The 26,211-nt window shown below is 47.6% G+C and overlaps 1 protein-coding gene across 3 annotated transcripts in view; it reads left to right on the plus strand.

Annotated features, from left to right (window-relative positions):
• The window catches only part of LOC117206139, a 37,665-nt gene extending 12,005 nt beyond the window's left edge, over positions 1-25,660 (plus strand). The window contains exons 2-12 of one of the 3 annotated variants that reach the window (XM_033445201.1): positions 17,105-17,192; positions 17,322-17,591; positions 20,671-20,937; positions 21,020-21,358; positions 21,444-21,560; positions 21,695-21,870; positions 21,960-22,248; positions 22,323-22,404; positions 22,483-22,627; positions 22,708-22,897; positions 23,010-25,660. In XM_033445201.1, coding sequence (XP_033301092.1) covers positions 17,105-17,192; positions 17,322-17,591; positions 20,671-20,937; positions 21,020-21,358; positions 21,444-21,560; positions 21,695-21,870; positions 21,960-22,248; positions 22,323-22,404; positions 22,483-22,627; positions 22,708-22,897; positions 23,010-23,161 — 2,115 coding nt within the window. In that variant the 3' untranslated portion in view covers positions 23,162-25,660. Of the gene's footprint in view, positions 1-17,104; positions 17,193-17,321; positions 17,592-20,309; positions 20,471-20,670; positions 20,938-21,019; positions 21,359-21,443; positions 21,561-21,694; positions 21,871-21,959; positions 22,249-22,322; positions 22,405-22,482; positions 22,628-22,707; positions 22,898-23,009 lie in introns of those variants that run through there. The other 2 variants (XM_033445202.1, XM_033445203.1) reach the window with 2 other exon arrangements.
• The last annotated feature ends 551 nt before the right edge of the window (positions 25,661-26,211 follow it).

Raw genomic sequence — 26,211 nt, forward strand, 5'->3', positions numbered from 1 at the left:
GATGGCTTCAGTGTTTGAGAAAACTAAAAAAGACCAGATGTAGAGTTTTCTTAGAAGTGGTAACCACTTCAACAGTTCCATTTTCTGTTTGTAGCTCCAAATCTTGATCGTCGAATGTAACGGTCGACTGTTTTGATAATCGCCGTTTCCTGCGATCGCGAAACGAACGAAAGAAAAGGCATCGATGGAGAAAGGAGACGAGGCTCCCAACGTTTTCTCCTCCTTTCGACTCTAGTGTCGTGCTCGTCTTCGCTTAACGGTATAAACTTCCTCGAAACGAGGTCGAAACCGAGCGTTCGAAAAATCTTGGAATTGCGCAACCAGGCTTGGGTCTTCGGCGATCGATCGTTTCGTGAACACCCAGTCGCATCCATCGACTCATAATAAATCGGCGTACTTTCTTTCCGCGCGATGAACCGCCGCGTACCGTTAGCTTCTTCTTTCCGATTCTTTCCAAGAAACTGCAGTCCTCCGTGCAGAGTTTTAGATTCGTGGAAAAGAATCGTTCCGGTCATCCAGACTATCCCTTAACGTCAGTTAACGCCCGCGTTTCCCAACTACCTATATCCTGTTCTTTATCTTGCAGGGATCATTCTTCGAAGAAATTTCTTTGGTCAGTTGACCAAAGAGTTCTTTCGCAGCTATCGACGCATATGTTACGTCGCATTAACTATAATCTTCTCTCCACTTCTTCTTCGCGTTTGTATCTTTTACAGATATGTCTTTTTTTTGGGGGAGGGGGGGAAGTGCGTGCGCTAGTGATGGCACAACTGAACATTGATCGCTAACGTTAGAAACAAGCAGATCTGCTCAGTGGGTGTTGTCACGTGGTCGCTTCAAGTAGCTTGTGTCGGCTCCCGATTGCGCGTGTAAGTTCGTGGTGCGTTTTTCATAATTCACCTCGGATTTGCACGCCTGCACGGTCGAGTCTTTCACGTCGCTCCTCGAACTACCTTTTTTTGGGATATTTCATTCATAAAAAGCGTAGGATACGCAAAAGGCAATAAAATTATATTCGATACTAAAAGCAAATATTAAAATATGGTACTTATTTGGGATTATACAGGCCAGAGGAGAATAGCTGAATCGATACTATAACGGAGTATACTTTGTTTCCGTTTGACGCATGTCTAGCTCTATTCGTGAATACATCGCGCCGTATTAACGTTGTCCAATACTAGCGACGCAACAGGTGCATCTTTGTTTTCGTGCGGCTTTAAAAACCACGTTGTATATAGTCATACTGTAAACATCTTTATGGATGAACAGACTTCTCAGAAAACACTCTTGCCCGCGACGTGCAACATAACGAGAGAGTGCTTCAAGGACAAGGTGATGACTCGTTCGCGGCGCGCGAGATGCTCCAAAGAAAATGTGTTAATCTCTCGAGCGTTTTGCCGATATACCGTTCTAACGGACTCGAACTTCGCAAGTGCGTCACGTTTGCTCGTGCCTCACAGAAACGTTAAGATCGCTACTGTGAAAACAGCGACGGTGACGTGTGTCGAAGGTAAACAACGTGCAACGTGGATCCTCCGTCGCGATAACGAAGCCGATAACCCTATGATCCGATTCGAGACGCGGAAACATCGAAACTGGCTTCTGCCGTTTTTGTCGCGATTAAACTCGACGTCTCGCGATATTATTTTCTTCGTTGATTCTACCCTTTCGATGGCATGGAAATTCTACGAGCTTACTATTCGTGGTACTCGATTGACGAGTCTCCCAAATTGCTTCGACCAGCGATACATCCACGTTCTACATAATAAATGTATATAGGGAATGTGGTTGTACTCGTAAATCGACCAAGAAGAAAATGTAGCGTAAATAGTTAATCCAAACAGCGAAGCGAGATCCTTGATTATAAAAGGCGACGTTCAACTGCGCGGACTCGGTTGCCCTTTAATTTGGTGTTTACCGCGAATGGATACGGAACGGGATGCCTAGGGAATGAGGATGTTTGTTCACAATAGCGAGCATGGTTGCTCGTGGCTGGAGAAGGTACGTAGCGCGCCTGCGGATTGATTACAAGGCATGCAGCCCTGCTTGCAGCGCGCCGCTGTTGCTTTGCCACGGAGCTACGAAAGAGTAATAACGCAAGTGATTTTGGTCCAGAATTGCCACGTCCTACGTAATTCTATTTAACCGCCGTCCACGAAATGGATGCAATCGACCGGATTCTGTCGGCACGATGACGCGATTCGTGAAATGCAACCGTAAACGACGAGCATTTAAAATTGTGAAGTATACGTACGTATAACCAATGCCATCTTCTTTTCGTATAATTTTATAGTCTTCCTTTTGTACAAATGTAATCGTTTATTTGTCGAATACGAAAGTAAAGAGCAATAGCGACGAATAGACCAAAGAACGGTTAATTCAGTACTGTATCTTTCAATTTCGGTGAAGACAATCGATTTCCGCGCGCCATTAAGCACGCAGAAAGCAAGGATCGGTAGTGAACGAGTCGTTCTAGCATCGGTCCAGCTCGTCCTCGGCAGACAGGAACGAATGACAGGGAACGGAGCGAATGAAACGGCAGAAAGAAACGAAAAAGGGCGAAAAGTTTATTTGAAAGTTTTTCTACTCCGGAGCTGGACGTGCCGATCTTGCCAGACGATCCCTCGACTGTTCTGCAATTTCACGGCTGATATCGGGTATTACGAACCGTTTGCTCCTTTGGATTCCTTTCCCGAGATGATAACGAATATGCACGGGAATGCGAGCTTGCCGATTTTTCCTGACATTGAAAAAAAAATGTCGCGATGAACCGGGAAACATCGAAGATCCGTAGTTAGCGAACGAACCGTAGAAATCGACATGTTCTTGACTCTCGTCTAGTTCGATGCTTTCTTGGTTTTTCATTCGCGTTTCTACCAATTAACTGTTTCTTATGGACTCGATCTTCGCTCGCGTTCGACGAAACTGATCGACGATGGAAAGATCGAAACGCGTAACAGCGAACTCGCCTTCGCGATACTTGGATCGATTAGGGGGCGTTAAACTCGTTTTCTCTTCGTCAGAGACATCGAAAGCGCGTGGCTTGTCAGATTCTTGTTTAAACAAAAACTAGACGCGCCGAACCACGAGAGGCACGTCCAACGGTGCCCTTTGATTTCCAACGATCGCCGCATCCGCCATTCGTGCTGCACGCACGCGGTGGTGCACGCGTTGGTCAGTGCCGCGAAACGAGCGCACCATGGTTCGTGCTTCTTTCACGTGCTCTGTGCGAGCTTCGTCAACCATCCAGTTCATTAACTCTAAATGATCTCTCGTTCCATAGCGCACGAGTCGTAATTGCGTAAAAGCTATCGCGGGTAATAAGAAGACAGACTCGCTCCTTGCCATCGTCTTTGAGAACCAGGATATATCGAATTTACCAGCCAGCTCTTTCTTTTCTTCCTTTTTCCATGCGCGACTGGTTTACAAACCTCGAGTGGTTTACGAAAAGGAACGGAGCAGTCTCGCAAAGCAATCTTCGCTTAAAAAGAACGCGTAATGTTGATATCGGATAACCTCGCTCCTCGTTTAACTGGATATTGCGAGCAATATCGAAGCTAACAACTAAATCCAGGATATTTAACCTCGGTCGTGTTGTTTCACCCGGCCCATGGCTATATTGCCGAACTTTATCAACGAAATTGCCAGCAATTTCGTTCTTTTAGTACGTGTCGTGTTCTTCGCGCTTCGAGGATAACATAACATGATACGTACGTTTTGATGGAGATGAGAAACATACCGGACAAGGTAGAGTCGCGTGCCCAACGTTTCTGCGGCTTTCGAGTTACGTAAACGCAATCACGATTACCTGCAAGTCTCGTAAGCATGGTGAAAGTACATCTTCCATCTTCCACTCGACACTGACCCGCTTTTTCAGCGACCGTGAAACAGACTCCTGAAACTTTCTTTACGCGAGCTCGTGCGGTTTTGTACGATGATCCTGAAAGCTGATGAAAACGAATTCGCGGCGCCTACACTGGATGCGTGTTCCAACGAACTCGGCACGTCGTATCGATATGTAGACGTATTCGAATGTGTGCATTTCGGCCTTCGGATGCTCCGTTCCTCGAGACGTGCATCTGTCGTAAGTGGAAAATCCACGCTTTAGCGTTGTTTCTCAGTTTCCTTCCAACTTGATCGACTCTAGCTCCTTATCGATATTTATCGATTCAGGTGTCCAGATTATGTTAAGTATGTCGTAGAAATTAGCAGGTATCCATCGACGATCTCGATGGTCGATCAACATCGCTAGATATATTTCAATGACCGTAGAAGAGAAACGAAGATAATTACGCGAGCTGATAAACGAGCCAGTCATCGTATCGTCGTCGTGAGTCGAGATCAACCGGTAGGTTAATCGCGTAGTTTAAACGTTATGCAGGCGAACACGGTTGAAACGTCGAGAGAAACTGGATTCCGAGACCATTCCCGCCGATACATCCGAGTCTCTCGAGCTTGACTAATTGATCGGCGCTCGTTGCACACTTCCTTATGCCGAGTAATCTACGCTTATCCGCAGCCGTTTAACTCGAATTATGCAAAAGTCCAGTCGGCTCGCAAATCATCGAACAACGAGCTCGCCGAGAAAATTACATGGCCAACTACGAAATCATACGCGATTTCCTTTACTGCCGGGTCATCGCTTATCGCCTGGCGAGCATTCCCATGGACGTTCGATTACAGGCTGTTTCGCGGCACGTGGGAGCCGCTTCGAATGCGCTTTCACGAAGTAAAACGAATCCATGAAATCCTTAAACATACTAAACGATCGGAAAATTATCTTTCGAACGAAAATTATCTTTCGCGCCTCTTGTAACACCCTGGATGTAGACTTTCCTACGAGCATCGACGCGCATGGGGCTACGAATAACAATCGCTTTTCTTGATAGCAAATCGAGATAGAAATTTCAACGAAAGGTCTTCCCTCGACCAATTCTTTGTAGTTCGTTAAAGCGTTCCACTTGTACGACGAAGACGAAGGTGCACAATTGCCGTGAAATCTTTAAATATCGTAAATTACGAAAGGGATAGCTTCGACATCCTGTACATAGACTATCCTACAAGCGCACACGCGCATAGCGTTGTAGACAAACGTTGCGTTGCTTCCCTTGATGGCAAATTGAGATAAAAATTTCTTCGAAGTGTTCCGTCTCGAAAAATTCTTCGTGGTTCGTTAAAGAATTCCACCCACGCGACGAAGAAAGGAGAGAAGAGGGAACCTCGAGCAGTCGACTCGATGGCCGTGCATCGTCGTCGGCGAACGTCCTAAGGAGAATCATTAGTTTCGAATCTCGACAGTGTCGGGACTGGAATAGCGAATTTAAAAGAACTCCACCGAACAAGCAGTTTCGTGTAACCGAGATCCACGAATGACTCTCCCCGGTGGATCCTTTCGTTCTTCTCGCGTTCCGAGCTGCATTCTTCCTCCTTGTTCGCCGGCTTGGGCATCCTTGTCACGGAGCTCGGTGTTGCGGTAGATCGTGTCCTTGAGCGGTACATCTCCGGCTCTTCCTCGGGCTCCTTTTTCCTTCCTCGTGTTCTTTTTCTACCGCCGGCTGCCGGCGTTGCTTCGTGGCGGGTTTCTTTCGCTCGCCTATTCCTGGCCACTCCATTTGCATGGAGCGCAACAAGAAGAAGACAAAAGGAAAGAGAGAGAAAGAGAGAGAGGGGGGGCGAGGGAGAAGAAGAAGCAGAAGAAACAGGAGGTGGAGGGAACGGAGAAAAGTCGAGAGATCCGCTTAGACGGCTGGAAAAATCGCGAAACACGAAAGCGAGCCGCTCGTGCATCGAGGGAAGAAGACAAAATGTCGCGGGCGATGGTTTTACATGGTCGTGGCTACGTAATATCTGCCGGCCGGCTGCACGACCGGATGCTGCGTCTCCGGCTCCGAGTTGCCTCGTTTCGCGGCCGAACACCGTGTCTTGAATTTGCAACCGGCGTTTCCTGCGCGCTCCGAGCCATCTGATAAGCCGCCCTCCGCCTCCGACTCCATCCTTTGCTCGTTTGCTTCTGCCTTTTTACAAGATCGTGCCCTTCGACTCTTCTTGTTCCTTGCGCGGGTCCCACCGCCGCCACCACACCGCGGCTACCGATCATGCCGCCAATAATCTATAGCTGCCTCGCGACTCGTGGCAACTATACGATTCCACCAAAGCCATCAACTCGTTCCGCGATACAGGTTCCACGGCGACAGAACCAACGGCACAAACTCGACGACCACCCTTGCAGTCGCACCGCTGCAAACACACCGTCATGCACTTTTACCTCGCGCCGTTCACCTACCAGAGTCACGTTAGGTCGCGACAGTGGCACCGATCTAACGGACCACCCGCGGTCGTCTTGCTTGCAATTCCACATATTATACCTACTATTGTACATCTACGTAGCAACCCTTTACAAGCAACGGCTCTCGCTTGCGGTTCCTCGTCCGGCCAGGCTGCGTACCATTGTCCTATCGCGAACATCCGCAACTTCTAGCTGTATAACGGAGTCCCCTGGTGTTCTTGTTCGGTCGTTGCGAAGTAAGTGGTAACGTTACGAATCTCTGTAGACTGCTTTCTCGACGCGTATCGCGTGCTCGAACCACGAAGCGTTCTCGGTAGGTCGATCAGAGGCATCGAATCTCACTTCCAAGCACTTGATACTTTCTCACCGAATGCGCGCGTTTAGCCTGCCATTTTGAATCGTATAAACGCTTCTATCGGTAGCGATGACATTCACCGTCAGTTGCGGTCAGTTGTCCATTGAAAATTCAACAGATTCCCGGTAATCCTGTGCATTCCATCGTAAAGCGTTCCGAAGGTGCAGTCACGCGACGTATAGCGCCATTTCGATTCGCTACGTCGATAGGCTACTTTATCCGGGCGGCAAGCGTTCCCGCGCGAACATCCATTCGTCGACTAAACACAGTAATCGGACGGAAGAGGACGATCCAAAACGGAATCGACTCGCCACCACCTTCCACCAGCTTCTTCGAACGATGAGACAGACCTTCGACAACTGCCAATTTACTTGATTCTCCAACGAAGAACGATCTTGTCTCGTAGCTCCTTTCCGCGCCAAGCAATCGGGCGAACGCTTCATCGAACTCTGAAATCACGCGATTCGAATCGTCGATAATAAGCACAGCCAGAGTACCGATCGCTCGCGTGCAATCTGACGGAAGAAACGGATGGAAACTCGCCAACTTTGCGAATCGATTCCACGATTTGCCATTCCCAGAATGCAAGTCCACCGGAGATCTACGAGAGATTTATGCGCTCGGTGATTCTGTTTGCGCATCGAGGCGTGACGAAAGTCGTAGAATATGGAAGAAAGACTCGTTCGACGTGGATTCGCGGTTTCCAGCCCGATACGTTGCCTGGTTCGTCCTCGGCGGTCGATCGAAGGGCTATCGGAGGTTCGCGTACAGAGAGTGACGTGTTTTGTGCGATTGAAATATTACGGCGTTCGGCGGGACGCTTTCGAGGATCGTTCGGAGGAGAAGGAAGCTAGTCTTGGCGCACAGCGTTCACCGCGATGATTAAATTTACATGAAAAACGAAAAGCCCGAAGCTGGCAGGCCGACGTCTCTGCCTGGCGGATGTTACGTCGGCGTTGACGTGGCAGCGTGAAGAGGAGCTGACAAGCTGGAATAGAGTTCTCATCCGTGGATCCGCGCCGGTTCGACGAGCGTTCACCTTTCAAAGTCGATTCTCGTTTCTGCCGACCCGGGAGTAGCTCGATCGCGTTGCCCCCGTCCAATTAAAGCGTTTTCTCGTTAATGACCGCGCGCTCCCGTCGCCCTATCGAATAAATCAAGCGAACGCGCGACCCCGAATAACATTCGTGGCAAAAAGTCGACAGCGCGCAACGCTACGAGCGCGTTCGATTAAAATCATAATTAACGCAGAAGCGGCAGGGCCTATTTGCGGAACGAAAGATAATCGGACGTGGATCGAGGTCGAGGCGGACGATAGCGCTAATCCGATGATCTTGAGTAAATTCGAAGGCGTAGATCGAAGCGAAGAGGTCGCGGTCGCGCTGCCCCCTCGTATTATTATTCCCGCGGTACGAGAGCGCGCAAGGGAAGCGAAGGGCTTCTTCTCTAGCGGGACGAGGTCGTTGCTCCGTGCATCTCTCACCGGCAGAAGGTATAATCATATTTCTTACCGCGTCCCCTTCGTCTATCGACTCCCCTTCGTCCGTCCACTCTTATTTCGTTTACACCGTCTCGCGTGTCTCGAAACGGCCATGAAGACAACCACGATGCAACCGCTAATTACTTCGAAGATTTATCGAGATAGGTTGCCGCGCCTGTGTACCTTCGCCGGATCGATCGTTATCACCGAGCCTTGTGCTTTTCCGTCGGACAACGTTCTGCTCGCGACAAAATCGATCGTAGTCTGGACTTGGCGCGAACGAAGAGTAATTTCTCCCGTTCCAGACGAACGTTGCAAGGTCGATGTTAAAGCGATGTGAAGACAAGATGTCGCGGTACGCTTCGTCGATTCCTAGGTGTCTACTCGCGGAGAAACTATCGGAATTAGAACGTCTTCGTTCCTCCAGCCGCGCGTGATATAACTAACTATGTATGATCGTATAGCTGGCCGCGTGCTTTCTCACGGAAGACGAACCCAGATTCCAGAGACGGAACGCGCGTTTTATACGATCGACGAAACGGCGGAAAAATCATCGAACTTGGTTGGCGGAGATCGCGACCGTACGGAAGAGCTTCCGTGGAACGAGATCCATTACACGGTGGAGGATCGAGGCAGCCAGCTCGGCACCGATTTACGTGCCTTCGTTGTTTATGAATCTCTTATTCTCCGAAAGGAAATCGCTGCTCGACCGCTCTACCCCCTCCGTCCATCGTCTCATTATTTATGAATCTACTCGCGAGCTACCGTTCGCCGCGGTGCTCGTCGAGATGCACTCGTAAATCAGATCGTTGAAGTTGACCGTTGCAGGGATCGCGGCGTGATAACCCTGCGAATGCCGGGCAAGCCAGGCCAGGCATCCCTCTTCGATCGATGCGATCGCTCCGAGGCTACAGCTACCGACTCTATGTCACTGACCATAATATTCTCGTCGACCGTTTACGATCCGCGCCGAATGAGCGTCTATAGGAAATGGTCCGCGTCGTTAAAAGGAAAATTGAATACTCGTCCATGGTTGGTTGGCGGAATGGCTGTTGGAATGCGTTCTGTTGCTGCGCAGGGACGCGAGAGGGCGGCACGATTTACGAGCGAACACATCGTCTTCCCGTTTGACTCGCACCTACGTAACTTCCATCCATGACTCTCGACGATGAATTTGTTTATCGCGATCGGCGTACATCCGATCTTTACGCTGACGCGAACGTTCGTTCGCGAAGGGAGGCTGCGTGTCGTGACGGAGAACGCGTTCGTGGTCCAAGCGGTCTTAAGCGAAGACCGAGTCCCGATTCGGGCTCGGGGCTCGCAATCGGCGACGATCTACCATCGAGTAAAATATGTAAATGACGTAGACCCTGCCGGAAACGACGGGTGGGGCGAAATTAGCCGACGGAAACGATGGTATCGCGGTTTTTAATCCGCCATGCTCTATCCTCCGCGAATTCCCTTTCGCCTTCGAGCATACGTTTCCACGGAACGCGAGCAACGAACGAGCCCGCTAATCCGCGCTGCTTCGCGCCTCGCTCTTGACCTCGTAATTACACCTCATATTTCGGACATCTCGAACGAATCGATTAATCGTACCAGGTGCTGATGAATTTGTGGGTCTCTTTCGAACGATCGATTCTGGACGCGAAAACTAAAACTTAGGCAAAAATATACGTCGAGGCTTCTCCGTCGTTCGAGTTTATAAGATATACGTGTCGGAGTCAGGTTGGCGCTTTGGGGCGTTCTATGAACCTTATATGGGGCATTACAAGAGGCTATGAGTAACGCAATAGGATGTCCGAGATGATGGTGACAACGAATCCAGGTTCGATAACGAATCCACGGTCCACGGGATGACCAGTATCGGCGTGACTTACTCGGCAATTCGCTCAACGACTAACTAACTAAAAACTCTGCCAATCCAGATGAACCTACCCTTATATACTCCTGTCCCCGCTTCTCGGGTCAATCCTTGTTTTTAAGGAGAGTCATAAAATCATTCCGTACCTCTGTCAGGTACGCGGCCCTCCCGTGGCCGTGGCTACGTCTGGTGACCCGTTATGTCACCTTAAACCTGAACCCATCGTTGTAACGCCAGGTTGAAACATCGAAAGTTGTTTTCCTTATTTTTATTGCTTAAACATTAAAATCTTGACTATGGTGATGGGAGGTTTTTCCCAGCATTCCTGACGGAAAGTCCCGCTGTCCTTCCATCTCCGACATACGTATAAAGATATCCAAGAGCGAAGCTCGAGTAACCTGCGAACGTGCGAGTATCTCGCGCCAGTGTTGCTGCGTTGTGCGAATAAATTATCGAAACGTACCGTGAAATGACCGAACGTACGATTGGAAAAAAGGGTCGATGTAAAATCGATGGACTCGAAGGACTCGTTAGCGAGAAGGCCATGGTGCGCGGTGATCGCTGTGCGAGAAAGACTACGCGGAAAGACCACGGACGACCATTAATCTAAAGAGCGGAGACGTTGCAAGGAGCATAAATCTGCATGTTGCAGTAGCTGTGCTCGCGCAGCATCTTCCCGCTATCCGTCCAGGACGCACGATCGCGATCTCGCGATCGTACGCTCCAAGAGTTTATCTCGATGCGCGAACTAGATTTATCCGGCTAATGTTGGCCCCGTCGTTTTACACCGCCGTTTTACATCGCCGTTTTACACCGCCGTTTTACACCGCCGGTTTACACCGCCGGTTTACCCCGTCGAATGGAGACCGCTGAAAATCGTTCGAATTACGTGGGAATACCTGGCGATGGAGAAACGATGCTCAAAAATCTTCGAAAATAATCCCGTGAGCAATTTTCTCGAGGCACGTCTCCGCACCGTTACCATGCGCGTAATTTGTCGGTAATAGGCGGTAGATAACCGTCGATCGACACACTTTTGGCGGTGCGGCTACGGCTAGATGGGACGGGAAACAGATACAAAGTGCTTAGGATCAATTTCGAGTCAAAGACCTCGAGAAACAACTGCCTGGATTATTCTATACTCTGTTGGATCGTGTCGCATTGCGTCAGGTCATTTTATACTCTAGCTTTTCCAGTCTACGATCCCTACAAAAGGTATTCGTACACCATTGTATTTACTATTGTACCATTTACGTACTAATCAATTAGATCCAAGTATATTAAATTACGTATCGATCCTCGGTACTTTCGTACGATTATAAAATTTTGATACTGTAGCGGCACACGAACTAGAGGACGATTCGAGCCACGTTGTGTCCTGCCTCGGAGTATTAACATCGTTAGGACATACATAGTGTAATAATAAGTAAACTCCGGGCAAAAACAATGTCGCCGCTACGTGTAAAACCGTCTAACAAAGGCGAATGGAAATTTACCGATAAGGTGACGAGTTTATCGATCTGAATCTCGTGCGATCTTTTTAGCGATTTATACACAGTCTTTAGCGTATTTATTAATTGTTTATTAACTATTTTAAACACGCTTGACGATTTTAACATCGAGTCACCTCGTCGTTTAAAACGAACGACCAACCATCCTGCACGATGCTGTGAAAATGAAACGTAGAATCGAATAAAAAGATGTTCTTCCTCTTCTCTTTTCCGCGACACGGTAGCACAGATTGTGAAAGTTAAATCGCAAATCGCGATGGTTTAACGGACGGAATAAAAATGTGTGCGACGATTCGCGTGTAAACGATTCGACGGACGTTCATTTTCGGTACCGTGAACGGAGAGGTGTGCCGGGTAATTGATTCTTCACGGAACCCAAAGATCCCATCGCGTAATGGCGCGGACGGATCGCCGCGAGTGCTCCGCATAATTCGCCGAGAACAGGCGATCGTGACTTTGTAATTAACCGCCGCCGAGAAGTAGTCGATTCTAATAAATGCCGTGATCCGCTCTCTTATCTCGTCTAATGATTAACAATTTACCGGAATCGCTGGATTTAATTAAAACGACATGGAACGCCGACCCCTGTTCCTGCGTCCCAGCGGCGGTCTCGCGAACGCGTCCTTAGGATGCGCGTCGTGGTGTAGAATGTCGCTCGATTCGACACAGTGCTCCGACTACAGTCTCGGTTACCAACGGCAAAACCGATTAACTCGGAGCTGGACAAGTCCGTTCGCGTAGCCTGCCTCGGGCAATTTTCTCATCCGTTACGAATATCGTCTGCGAAGCATTTTTCAAACGTTCTTCGCGAAGAACGCTGAGCGCTCTGCGAATAGCCGTGGCACGTTGAGTCGCTCGATCGAGTCTTCGCGCGGTGCTCGGTTCGCGTCGATGAAAAATTATCGCTATCGCCATCGAGGAGAAAAGATTTCGAGGCAACTGTCGGAAGAGCTGAAACGAACGATATCGACGACTGAAAATCCTCTTCTCCCAGCGAGCAAATGGATTTTCGAGAAATTAATTAGCGGATTGTTTTACGATCGCGCTAGGGAACGAATAACGCGCGGTCGGATTCTGAGATGCGCAGGCTACACGCTTAGGCAAGAACCTAATTGGAACTATCTACTCGCGAGAGTAATTGCTTACGGTAGCGGGAGAATGCGAAATTATTAAGCCCGCTTTAAAAGCACGATGACGCGTAGCAACTGGACGTTCTAAACGCAGAAACAAAAGGTAGAAAAATGCACATAAGCGCAATTACATTGCTCATTACCGTTCGTCATTCTCGTTCGAAGCTTCGAAAAAATCGCTGGCGAAAGAACACGTGGCTGAGGATGCGCGTCGCTTATGCATGCAGACGTAATCGCCGCTCACCGTTCGTTCGTTTAACGAACGCCAGATAGATAACCGTTTAATTGCCCCTGCTCGAGTTCGCAGGCTTTTTCTGGGTCGAGGGAGGAAACGCGCGGTTGGCGACTTGTTTAGTATCGACGATTCGATCGGTTTCTGGGTTGGGAACGGCCGCTTATTGGCCTTCGAGGGCCACGGATCTCTAAAACTAGTTCGTTACCGGTGGACGAGTTAATAAGGGGGATAGATTCGCTCAGGGCGATCTCGTCGACGTCCCAAGGATACGACGGGGGAACGCCTCCGCGAGAGTCGAGTGCATTTGTTACGAGATCGTTGTGCCTAGTCACGAGGCTGGCCACGAGAAAGCCAAGACAAATGGAAATTCGTGCTCTCCCCGGGACGCCAAGGAGGAGGTCATGATTCACGAAGCGATTTCGAGCGAGAAGGAGAAGAAGGCTCGAAGGTAATCCTGGGGACCCATGCCTTTCATAAACAGGATAATTAACTGACCAGAGTTGCAGCCCGCAACGGTGTCCGAGTCCGGATATCAATTACGCCACTCCGAACTATCGCTGGGCCGATTCTACCGACCGTTTCTATACGAACGAATCCAGTGGTGAATCCGAGCTGCTAATATATTATTCCGGCCGATGCTATCCGTTTCGATCACTGGCCGATTCGTTACGATTTTTCTTAAATTTTTCACGCTTTCGTTAATCGACGAGTTGTTAATTAACAACGAAACGATAATAACAGTTGCTTTTAACGAAACTGTTCGCAAACATTAGCGCGTCCTGTCTCCTTTATTCACCAGGCCGAAACAGTTTGTTTCTATCGCTCGTGATCGATAAAAGACAAATTTTTCTACGAATTAACACGATGTTCGGACGTGGAAGAGCCAAAGAGTTCAAGTTTTTTGGAATATTATAGGTCCGTACACTCGATCACCAATTCGTATACCAATAACGTGGAATTTACGTATTTTACCAATTAACCGCCACACTTGTCTTCTTTTCGTGTTTGCTGTTATTCCAGATAAAGTCGTACAATTTTAAGAGACGATATACTTGCACCTTGCTTGTTAATCAGTTCGACGTTTGACTTTCTTCAACGCAAAGACAGTACGTTCGCGTTTTGCATTTCGGTATTTCCCTTGCATTTTTCTAAATTGGCTCCGTGCAATGTACTTGCATACACACCCTTCGCTCCGTAAATTTACGGAACGTCTGAAACGTAGAATTCTTATTGTTCTCTGTCGAGTAATCCGAAATTCGTAAAATCGATGAACGATGGTACGATTATCGTGTCGGAGCGATTTTGCTTGCATAGAAACGTACTGACGATTACAGCCGAGAATATAGCCGAGATAGCGTTTTGTAAGGACGATATCCTTCGTAAAAGCGGAGGGTTAAGAACGAGGGGTCCGGAAGCGACGTCGTTCGCGGAACGAAATACCGGAAGCCACTCTCTATGCTGGCAGGGCCTTGAAAAGCCGTGGAACATCTCGCGAGAACTCGTCGGCCAGGTTTCTCGCTCGTATCGCCGGTAGGGACCGGTTGTGACGTAAAGGTCAGGGATACGTGTGCACACGAAACGACTTTTCCTGCGGGTGGAACGCCAGTTAGGACAATGCGCTCGGAGAAGTTCGCACGTCTGCTTTCAGCTGTTTCTCTCGTCTGCACCTTTCGGTCTTCCTTTCTCCCTTTAACGATAAAACATATGACTATAGGAGTTCGTAAAAGATCGGAGAAAATCTTCGAGAAGAATTTACACAAACTGAGAGAATAGCTGGAACACTGCGAAGAGCTTAAGGAGGCTTAAGGACCTTTCTTAATCCTTCCAAATGAGAATAGGAATAGAAGCCAATTGTCTCCATTATTTACGATTCCTCGCTCGTATATCAGCAATTTATCGATCAGAATTCGTTAAATCGGACAACAACTGAAATTTCGTTCGAATAAACGAACGAAGTTCCACTGTGCTCCGTTAGACCAGAGGAACCTTGCCTCTCCGATAGGAAATCGAAGTTATATGTCTCGGTGCGCTGCCACATGTGGAAGGAAATGTCCCGGTTGTTTGGTGGTGACGTGTTACGCGACGCGTGTGACGTTAGAGCACTTGGACTGTCCCGTACTCGAGATGAAAGTAACGCAGTGTCGAACGGTAACGCGATAAAGTACCGCGTTCCCCTCGATACCGACGTTCCTAGAAAACCCAGTGTTCTCAGATAACTCGGTAACCAGCCGCGCGCCGGAAGAAAACCGCGCTTCTTCTCTCGGTTTCTTTCGCGGCGACCGCAACGAGAACATTAATCTTCGTAACAGTGCATCAACCCGTCCGCCGAGAGAAACACGCGCATTCCTTGTCGTTAGCGGGTGCAACTTCGCAACGCTCGCAACTTTATCGCAAATGTCAGAAAGAAATTCGCGAATCTGCGAAATCAAATGCGTATCTTCGAGTCGTAGGCGCGTAATCGGCGTACTCTCGACGATTCTCGATAGCGATTCGCGACACGTTCGACGCGATTTCTACGTGCGATAATCGTTAATTCCGACAAACGACTGACGACGTCGTTTCGACCAATACGGATAGATAGATTCTGACGAGTATATGCAATTCGATCGTTCGTACGTCAGGACACGGGCGATTCGCCGGTACACGTATCCGCTGCAACCATAGTCTAAAACGTGTGTACAACGAAGAGATTGAAATCGATTGCACCGAAGCTCGAAACCCGTCGTCACGGGGCGGTCCGGGGGAGGAGACGAGAAAGAAACGAAGAAGAGGAGAAGGTGGGGATCCAGGCTGAACCTTTGACCTCGGTGCAAGACACGACAAAGCTCTCCTCCTCTGTTACACGGTCCTCGGCTATTGCAGGCTCGATGACCTCGAACCGAGGCTACGAAACACCGAAGCCTAGACTCCATCGTCCGAGGTCCTAACGCGCCGTTATCGCATTACGTTCGTTTCAGCTCGAGCAATCTCGCGTCATTTACGTGCTGCCGCAATTACCAGAGAGCACGTCGCACGACACTGAAACGTGTACACCGAATCCCTTGGATTTTAGCGAAGGCGAACCAACAACTCGCGTTTCAATCGCGCTTCGAACGAAGATAACCGACGGATGAACCGCGGGTGAACGAACCAGCTGCTCGCTCGAGGCAATAACCACGTTTCGAACGATCGTTCGAGGAGGAAACGAGTCGGTTGATTTTGGAAGGATCTAACCAACACGCGGGAAACGAAAATGAACGGCGATCGGCGTAATGACCGGTCTCGAAGCAGGATTTACGTGCTCTCGAAGCAGGATTCCGGAGATCGACAGAGAAGAAGAACCTAGAACAAACCTGCGAAATGGCGAGCCTTACACGGCAGCCTACCGTAAGTATCGCTGGATCGCTCAATCGACCGGCAGGAAAAACGAGGATCGAGTGGAAGGGGGAGGCGAACGATCGCGGACGCGCTATCCTCGCTCGAAGACGAAGAAAGAGAAATAGAGGGAAATAGAAGAGGAAGGGAAGAGAAAGAAGCTGGGTAGATACAGGAGAGAAGAAACAGGGAGAGGTGGAAAGGGAGCAAAAACCGAGGGAAAGAAGAAATCCAGGAAGCAGTCAGTTGTTGAAACACGAGCAAAAGGTACACGGGAAGCCGGTGACTTGCGTGCTTCCCGGCCAGCTTGCACGGGCGAATTACTCGACCGACGCCGGCAATCTCGAACGACTTCCTCGAGCTGAGATCGTCTCTTAACACTTTTACGAACGGACCGGCTCGACGAGCGGCTATCGACTTCCAACGATTTATTCTTCGCTCGATTGATTTACGAACACTGTGCGCCTGCCGTGGAAAACGAGTTATCGGGAACCTCTCACCTCTCGCCTTTTACCTCTTATCTCTTATCTCTCGCCCCTCTAGCGTATGCCATCGACGTTTTGCCAATGCAAAAGGATAGAAAAGAAAGAGATCGCGTGGCAAACCGACCGCGTTACGCGCTACGGCGGTAAACGAATTTCAAATTCACGCCATCGATTAGATGCTCGTTTGACTCGTCTTGGAACGAGCGGAACTTCGCTTGGTGAACTATTTTAAACGCGCAAACGTTTCATTACTCCGTCTGTCCCTGTTACGCGCGCGCAACGTTCATTAAACGACTCGCATAGGAGCGGAGGCACCTTGGGAACGAAGGACGAGCACCAGAGAATCGAGCCGAGCGCGAGGGGGTAATTGCGCTTCTAACCGATATCCATTGCTTCTGTTGCAGATGGGCTCGTCCGCGATCGGTACGATGGCGACTGTGGTCGCTGGCGTCACGCTGCTGGCTTTCGCCACCGTCGCTCACGCTGCTCTAGGTAAGTACCTGTACCTCTGTTAGTCCCTCGAAAGTACCGAACCAGATGCTCGAGAACCACTTGTAAACAAGTAATTCCAGTTACGCCGTTCCTCGCAACGTTTTCAAAGGAGTCGCGTTCACGTTTCAGCTAGGACAGCGTTCGAGAAGCTGACAGACTACGATTACCGCGGAACGACGTACTACAGCGTGAGGAACCTGTCTTTGTACGAGTGTCAGGGCTGGTGCCGCGAGGAGTCCGAGTGTCAGGCGGCGGCGTTCTCGTTCGTCGTAAATCCTTTGGCGCCGATGCAGGACACCCTGTGCCAGCTGCAGAACGAGACAGCGGCGACGAATCCCGCGGCACAACCGCAGAGAGCTGCGAACATGTACTACATGACGAAGCTTCAGATCAGATCAGGTGAGCGGACTCGACCGACAACACGCTTCGAAACTTCGCAACGCGAGATCGATCGAACACGGCCGAGAGAACGCCTGCTAAATGCTATTAGGGGCATTTTTTTCGACCAGAGAGTCCACGATGCTCGTGCACCTGTCTAGAAGATTCGACCTTGAGCGGCTGATACACTCGGGAATAATCGAGCCACCAGCACGTCTCCTTTAACGAACGTTAATACGTCGATACCTTCGGCCGTAACCTTCTACCTCGCACCAGACGGTAAACTCTTTCGAGAGGTCGGTGAGAGAACAAAAAGAAACTAACAGGGCTACAGGTCGAAGCAAAATCCCGCAATATGAGCGGCACTGTCGGAAAGGAAACAGGCAAAGAGAGGCACCGGGTACGATAATCCGGGTTTAAACGCTAGTGGCAAAGTCGTCCGGGAGCAGGTAGATGCGCAAATAAGCACGGATACCGGTAGCCGTTAGATCGCGTTGCACGGTAACCTAACACAATATCGTGGAGACAACGATGCCAGATCCTTTCTTTCCTAGATTCCACCTTTTCTTAAACTTCCATCTTTTTAAGTTTTGAAAATAAACAAAAAAATAAAGGATAAAGTCGAACGAAAGATCGAAATTGACAAAAATACAACAAGAAAAACGCGAAACTGAATTTTAGTGAAACGTTCCTAACGTTTAAACGTACAGTACGCTCGTCCCTTGTTCGTCGTACTCGAGAAACGAGCGTGGAGGAGCCGTCAAACCCCTAGACCCTAATGCAAAAGCCGTATCCTGCGTGGGTATAGGCGGTCAAATTTTCACCAAGGAAAGGTACGATTTTACAGAAAGGGCAGGTCGAGTGGCAGTAAACCACCTAAAAGATTTATCGGTACCTTTCGGGTAGTACGGAAAATATCTTAAGTACGGTCGCCGTTGTAAATATGTACCTGCAGCCACTTCCAAAGTGTCGAAAAGATCCCAGGGGTGTCTAAGAAACCTCTAATATTAGTTTAACGAGCCTGCTGGTACCTCCGATAACGCCAACTATCTTGACACGATCGTAAAATTCACAGCGACGAGTCCCCGGATACTCTCAGCGATACCTTCCAGGTTTGGGCCTGGGTCACGCTCCGAAGGACAACGCACGTAAAATCGTTCGTTTTCTCGAAACGCGCCAACGCTTTTCAAGCACATTGACGATCCTGTCGACTGGATAGAAAATAGGTCATTATACAACGAATAGTCCGCGAACGTTGATGCGTATTGATATTTTAGAGAATTTATAACTAGAGAAACTGAACGTAAATAGAGATCTGTTTCGTCTGCTAAATATTTTCCTCGCGTCTATAAAAAAAGAAGCGATCGCGGAGCGAAGAAAATTTAGTAGCGACTTTTAGTATCGAAACGACACGTTTTTTAGCTGGTAACTTCCGTTCGAAATCCTTCCTCTCTTAAAATAACCGAGAACAGACGAAACAGACCTCCGTCATCGAGGTCTCGACACGTTAAGAATTTGCATGGGCGCGGTCGATCGGCCTCTCGACGACAGAAACTCGAGCGTAAGCACTTGGCTCGTGCAAAATTTTACGCAACGAGCCCCGTTCCGTTCCCGTATCCCAAAGTTTAATTCGAGAAAATAAAGCAACCCGCAACGGCGATTAATTTTAGCGAATTCGCGTGAGTCACAGATAACAGAGTTCAACGTCGGTTCGCTCTGTATACAAAATATATTCGGCGAATAAAAATTACCGCCCGTTTCCTCCGTCGTCGTACGCGCGTTTCGGTCGTCTGAAAATAGCGAGCGACTGAAAACAAGCGGCCGGCGTATTTTTAAACATTCCAACTGTAATATTCGTGGCGCGATTGCAATTACACTCGTGTTTAATTCTCTCCACTCTTGGCAAACCATTATCGACGAATGATCGGATTACGTAGTCGCAAAGAAACCAAAAATGAACGAATAAATAAATCGGAAGATGTAAAAAGTCTTAAAAAAAAAAAAAAAAAAATGGAACAATTATATTCCATAGGACGTCATTGTCGAAGAAACGAGGCTAATATATCGGCTGGTATATTTCGATGATCGTCGTTCGATCGTACGAAACGAGGAATTCGCTCGACCGTGGTGAATCATCGGTGTCGTCGTGACGCGTCGATTCGTTGGCATCGGTCCCCGGTGTTCGTCGACATTAGCGCCGGTTTCGAGGGCGGAACAAAAGAAATTGGAACGGTCGGCCGGTCCTCGACGAAGTGTATTCTCGTTTCTCGGCTGAAAGTCGCGCGGTCGTGCGTCACGAAGCGGCGGATCGTTCCATCTGCCAAGTCACATGTTCTCCACTCGTGATTTCGGCATCGAGGCAACGCGCGCGCGCTTCAACTCGTGCCCGTCTCGCGGCCGTCACGCTCGCGTGATCGGCCAACCGAGAAATTCGCCACACTTCCTCGGACTGGCCGGATATAGTATAACTGTTCCTCGATCGACGATCCGTGCCCCGAGCGTACGCCTCGCATTCTTTTCGTTTTTCACGCAGCCGTGCTTCCCTCTCGACGAATACGAATTACCATATTTCACGGACGTTGTCCTGTCCTACACGCAACTCCGTATCTGCTTTGGAGTTAAAAATAAGAACAACCTTGAAGTGGCCTTGACTTTCAAGAAATAGTTCGAAAGAGGAATCTCGAGTAATTCGTAGAAATATTATTTACACTGCGCTGCACATTGTGTGCACTGTAGACGCTTTGCCGATAGGATTCTTGAAGTTTGAAATGTCGCAATGTCGAGGATGCCAACGTCGATCGTTTCTCGCTTAGCTACAGGTGTCGATATATGAGGCTCGTGTGGCATACTCGAGCGTTACGTAAGGAAGAACTCCCAGCAGCCTGCATGTGCTTCATCAGGTGTGCAAACGTCGCGTCTGCGGTCAGGCGTACGCACGTGCTCTGCCTCTCTATAAACAAAAACATTTCGCTCGTTATAAAATTATACAACGACGATATACGGCACGAGACACTGTTCCTCTCGGGTCTCTTTTTAATTTCCTCTACTTGAAATTGGAACGTTCTTAACGTTTCTTCGCTTTCTCGTCCAACTTTTTCAGAGAACGTCTGTCTGCGACCATGGTCCTTCGAACGTGTTCCAAACAAGATGATTCGTGGCCTGGACAATGCTTTGATCTATACATCGACGAAAGAGGCTTGTCTCGCGGCTTGTCTCAACGAACATCGATTCACCTGCCGCTCCGTCGAATACAACTACGTAACTTTACAATGTCATTTGAGCGATTCCGATCGAAGAACGACCGGCCAGTATGTGCAATTTGTAGACGCCCAGGGCGTGGATTATTTCGAGAATCTATGCTTGAAAGGTACGACGCAACAGACGTTTGTATATCAAAATATGCCGTACGAATCGACGAGAAAAGTTACTCGAGGTATCGCAATTTTCAGGGAAAGAAGCGTGCAAGTCGCAGAGGAACTTTCAGATGCCACGAATCGGAGTGGCCGACGATAAGGTCGCGCAATACGCGGGATTACATTATTACACGGACAAAGAGCTGCAGGTTCAGAGCGAATCCGCGTGTAGGTTGGCTTGCGAAATTGAGAACGAGTTCCTCTGTAGATCGTTCCTCTATCGCGGTGCTCCTCAAGGATCGGCATACAATTGTCAGTTATTCCATCTGGATCACTGGACTCTTCCTGATGGGCCTTCCACGTACCTCAATGCGGAACGACCTCTGATCGATAACGGAGAAAGAGTTGGAACTTATTTCGAGAATTATTGCGAAAGTAAGAGAGAAATTTCAAATTTCCGTTATATTTCTTCCATCGTACGATCGAGCCCGTCGTTCGATATATTTAAATTGATCCACAGAGGGTACAGGACCATTAGCGGATCCGCCAGTCGTTTTCGAGACCACGGAAGACCCCACTATCAATAACCTTACGAGAAACGACATAAACTGCGATAAAACTGGTACCTGTTACGACGGTATGTACATATTAAACAGACATTAGCTAAGGAAGCAATATGCTATTAATCGATTGAAAAATGACAAACTATTCTTCGGAGCTATCCCCGTTATCGTGAAGCTGAAAATAACGGATCGTAAAATATTATTGCAGTATCGGTGGACTGTAAAGACACGCGAATTGCCGTCCAAGTTCGTACGAACAAGCCGTTTAATGGTCGGATTTACGCTCTCGGCCGTTCGGAGACCTGCAACATTGATGTGATTAATAGCGATCTCTTCAGGCTCGACCTGACCATGAGTGGGCAGGACTGTAACACCCAGAGCGTGGTAAGTGATTGGTATTACCCGTTCACACTCTGGCCATGTATCCGCTCGAGTCGTTAAATCCTGTTCAAACTCTCTGTTCACTATGGCAGCGTGACGGTTTTCAGACTGGCATCTACTCGAATACGGTCGTCCTCCAGCATCATTCCGTGGTGATGACCAAGGCGGACAAAATTTACAAAGTGAAGTGCACTTACGACATGTCCTCCAAAAATATCACATTCGGGATGATGCCTATCAGGGACCCGGAAATGATAAGTATCACCAGCGCGCCGGAAGCCCCTCCACCAAGGATCCGCATTCTGGACAGCAGGTCCAGGGAAGTCGAGACTGTTCGTATCGGAGACAAGCTAACATTCAGAATCGAAATCCCGGAAGATAGTGAGTTTTTATCGTCGTTACGCCGAGATACTTTAATGTTTCTGATCGTGACCTTCGTTTTTTTCGATCCATAGCTCCCTATGGAATTTTCGCAAGAAGTTGCGTCGCCATGGCCAAAGACTCAAAAAGTACCTTCCAGATCATCGATGACGAAGGGTTGGTGATCTTTGTATGCAGAAAATATCGTCGCAACAATTAATAAGTTACTTGAACGAGTAATTATTTGATTTTCAGATGTCCAGTAGATCCATCCATCTTTCCAAGCTTCACGCCCGACGGAAACGCTCTTCAATCTGTCTACGAGGCATTTAGATTCACCGAGTCTTACGGTGTGATCTTCCAGTGCAACGTCAAATACTGTTTGGGACCGTGCGAACCGGTGATTGAACGAACATCGAACATAATTTATATATCTACATATTTCGTCGACGGCTGACGAAGATGTTTAATTGATTATAGGCTGTCTGCGAATGGGGACGAGAGTCGGTGGAATCGTGGGGCAAGAGGCGTCGAAGAAGCATCGCGAATGCCACTGAGGAAAAAGCAGAGGACATGACGTTGTCTCAGGAAATCCTTGTTCTCGATTTTGGCGACGAGAAACAGTCAGACTTCTTGAAAAGTGACGCCAGTATAGACTTCAACGAAGCCGGTAATCGTACGACAGACGATTTCAGTTGTCTCGAAGTTTTCGTTTTTCTTTGCAATTATTCCGATATATTATAAAGGATATTTTCTAAAAAATATTTATTTTCATCTTCCAGATAAAACGGTAACCATAATAGAACCCTGTCCAACGAAGACTTCGGTACTTATTCTAGGAGTGACGTGCGCCCTGTTGGTTCTTATTTACGTTTCCACGATCTTTTGCTACTACATGAAGAAATGGCTGTCACCTCGCAAGATGATGCCCTGAAAAATTCCCATCTAGGCTGGGGATCCACCGAGTTGCTCAGGTGGTGACGAAAGAAGCGACAAGGAAAACTCCAGATAAAGTGCAAACTCACCTCGCGTAACGCGTCATACGTGTTACATGATAGCATGCGGTGAACCCGATGGACACGTGTTCGCGTAGACGCATGGAAAATTTGCAGTTTCGCGCTGTCATTCTCGATATTACTCACGGTTCGCGCCTCTCTCACAAAGCTAGCAGCCGTACGGTAAAAACATTCGTGTTTCCATACGAGCTACGCGAACATATTTTTCATTCAGACGGCGCGGTTTCGGGTTTGTCGCGATGCTTCGTTACTGTCGAGGACTTATCATTTATACATTAGGCGAGAACACGATATTCGAACGTTGCGTTTAACTCGTGAAGCAATTTAATTAATCGCAGTACAGATGCCCCTTACCCTCGAAGCTTCCAAGCATAATTCACGATGAATGTAACGTTAGAAAGGCGAGGCAAAATTAAACAGAAGAGGAAAAACAAGGAGTATCTCTAAAAAAAGAAAGCTAAATCGAAGATCTATTGTTCGCCGTTGAATCGAGGACTTGCACATGGCGGAAGTCACAGGTCGGTTATGCAACGCTCTGAAGAAAATCATTTCATTGACGATGTTAAAGCACACTCATTATAGAACACTTTAAATATAATTTCACACGGACACGCGACATTAAACGATGTGGCGTGTGACGAGAATCACGAGGCTCGCCGCTTGTGCAACGCCTCGAAAGGGGGATTAGTTTTACATACAGCTGAGGATCGATGTCGTATACAACGACAGAGGTAGACACGTTGGTTTCAGAATATCTTACGGGACAAGCTCTACACTTACGCATTTTACGTCTGACATTCCACTCATTTATACATAATATTTATCATACATATCGGATCTTTTAGATCGCATGGGTCGAAGATCGCAGGGATCTTGCGTGCAATATTTCGTAGGGAGTCGCGGAACATCCATTTTCTCGACAACGATGAAACAATGGGAGATAAAGGAATCACGCCTCGCGTGGACGTCCCTCTGACGTCGTGTTCCTCGTATCGAGAAAAGAAATGATACATTTGATCGAGGATCGTCGATTGGACGAAAATTGTTCCCCGATCCGCGATTACTACGTTCTTTTCGCTAAGAACAACCAGGGACACCCTGACGACAAACGTTGTAATAAGTACACTTTATTTAAGGACATCTTAGACACAGCTAACTGTCTTATCTCTTAAGGGCTACTTCTGATCGGGTTGCAAGGGAAATAAGATGTAACGAGCGACAATTCTTTCCCCCTTCGTTGCTCGGTACAATCTCTGTGAACTTTTCAGGTTGTTGCCGAACGAGATAGGTTTCTCGTCGATCATATATCGTTCGGCACAGCCCTAGCCACGTTTTATATCCCACGGAAATCTACTTATAACCCGTATCAAGACTAGCGATATTTAAAGGTTCACGCTTCACTAACGTTTCTAACGATACAACTAGCGTTTAAGGTAGAAAATAAACGAAGCATGTAAGCATAGGTAGAAGCAAGAACAAAAGAACGAACGAGAAAGAGCATTTTTTCATCACGATTAATAGGTACGCCGTTGAAGTCATGCTGGCGCCTTTATCGACCGCACAGAACTGTCTTCCCTGTTTTTATGTAATCAACTATCAGGATCATTGAAAAATTACAGTTACCGTGGCAGTACAAAAAGACGAACGGTAAATTCAACGTCCCCGGTAATTGGAAGATTAATGCACTAGAAGTCTAGCATGAACTCCGATCACGAAATTGAAGTTGATGAAAATGTCGATCGCTCGAAACAAACTGCGAGAAAAACCGAGCTTTCGGGATTATTAGGTGCAGATAATTTGATCCTCGATATCGAATCACAGATATTCCAATGCCGAATCACGCTAAATTTCCATTCCATCTTATAACTATAGGTCGTCGAAACAAACAACACCATCGCTCCAAAATGACAGATACGAGTGAATCGTTTTAATGAAAATTTCGTGTAGGATCGATGTTGAAACATATTTTTAATAAAGCCCGAATGATCCATATCTTACGTAATTCACACGCATGAGGAGTTATATGTCAATCATAAAGTGCATGGAATATTAGCAACATTGATCATACTTCTGTATAAATTGCATCAAATATTCTCGAAGCATTGCTTCAGAGGATCGAAAAGGAAGAGGGAAGGGACAATACACTTGCAACAAGTGCAAGCAAGCATCCATAAACTTTCTCCGTATGTCATTCTTAATTGTTCCTGACTTCGTTTATCGGCGTGATGATTAAAGTGGATTTTAAAAAGGGTCGAATCTCAAGGGTAGAAATGGAAAAATACAAATGTATATATTATTGGATCGTAATAGGTATTGAGATGAAGAAGACATACATACACGCATCAATATCACATGTATTTGTACTCTATTTATGTACGCGAATGTTCTAATAATTAAACGAAGATCAATTTCCAAAACACCCTGTTCCTCTTTCTTTCTGTTCCACGGTTAATCATTCGTGGTTACGTTACGCGAATTGCTGTTAAATTGCAAATAATCTGATAAATTAGTGATAAAATTTCACAGATCTCCGTTGCAATATGCATTCGAAATCGCTATCGGCAATCGTACCACAAGATTCCTCAACAACCAGACGTGTAAACAAATTAAAACAATTGGTCGACGGCCAACGATCGGTTCGAACTTGTGATTAATCGAGCTGTGTAGAAGCACGTACTAAAGATGCACGTGTGTGAGTTTATTATTGCGACAAGTAATAATATGAATCACTTGATACGGTTGCTGTCGATGAATAGTCAGTTGACTCTAGATAAAAATAATTACGGAATTTTTGTCTAAAAATAGACTGCAATTGCATCCATCGAAAACATATTTTTAAATCTTCTCTGTAACGTTAACGTAAATCGATCGATCGAATTTTTAAAATTCGCGTCGAATGAATTAAATGAAAAACATATTTATCCTTAATCGAGAACAAATTGTAATCGACGTGTAAATTTCAACGTAT

Source organism: Bombus bifarius, unplaced genomic scaffold, assembly GCF_011952205.1.
Source record: "Bombus bifarius isolate JDL3187 unplaced genomic scaffold, Bbif_JDL3187 scf7180000007996, whole genome shotgun sequence".
Classification (NCBI taxonomy): Eukaryota; Metazoa; Arthropoda; class Insecta; order Hymenoptera; family Apidae; genus Bombus; species Bombus bifarius.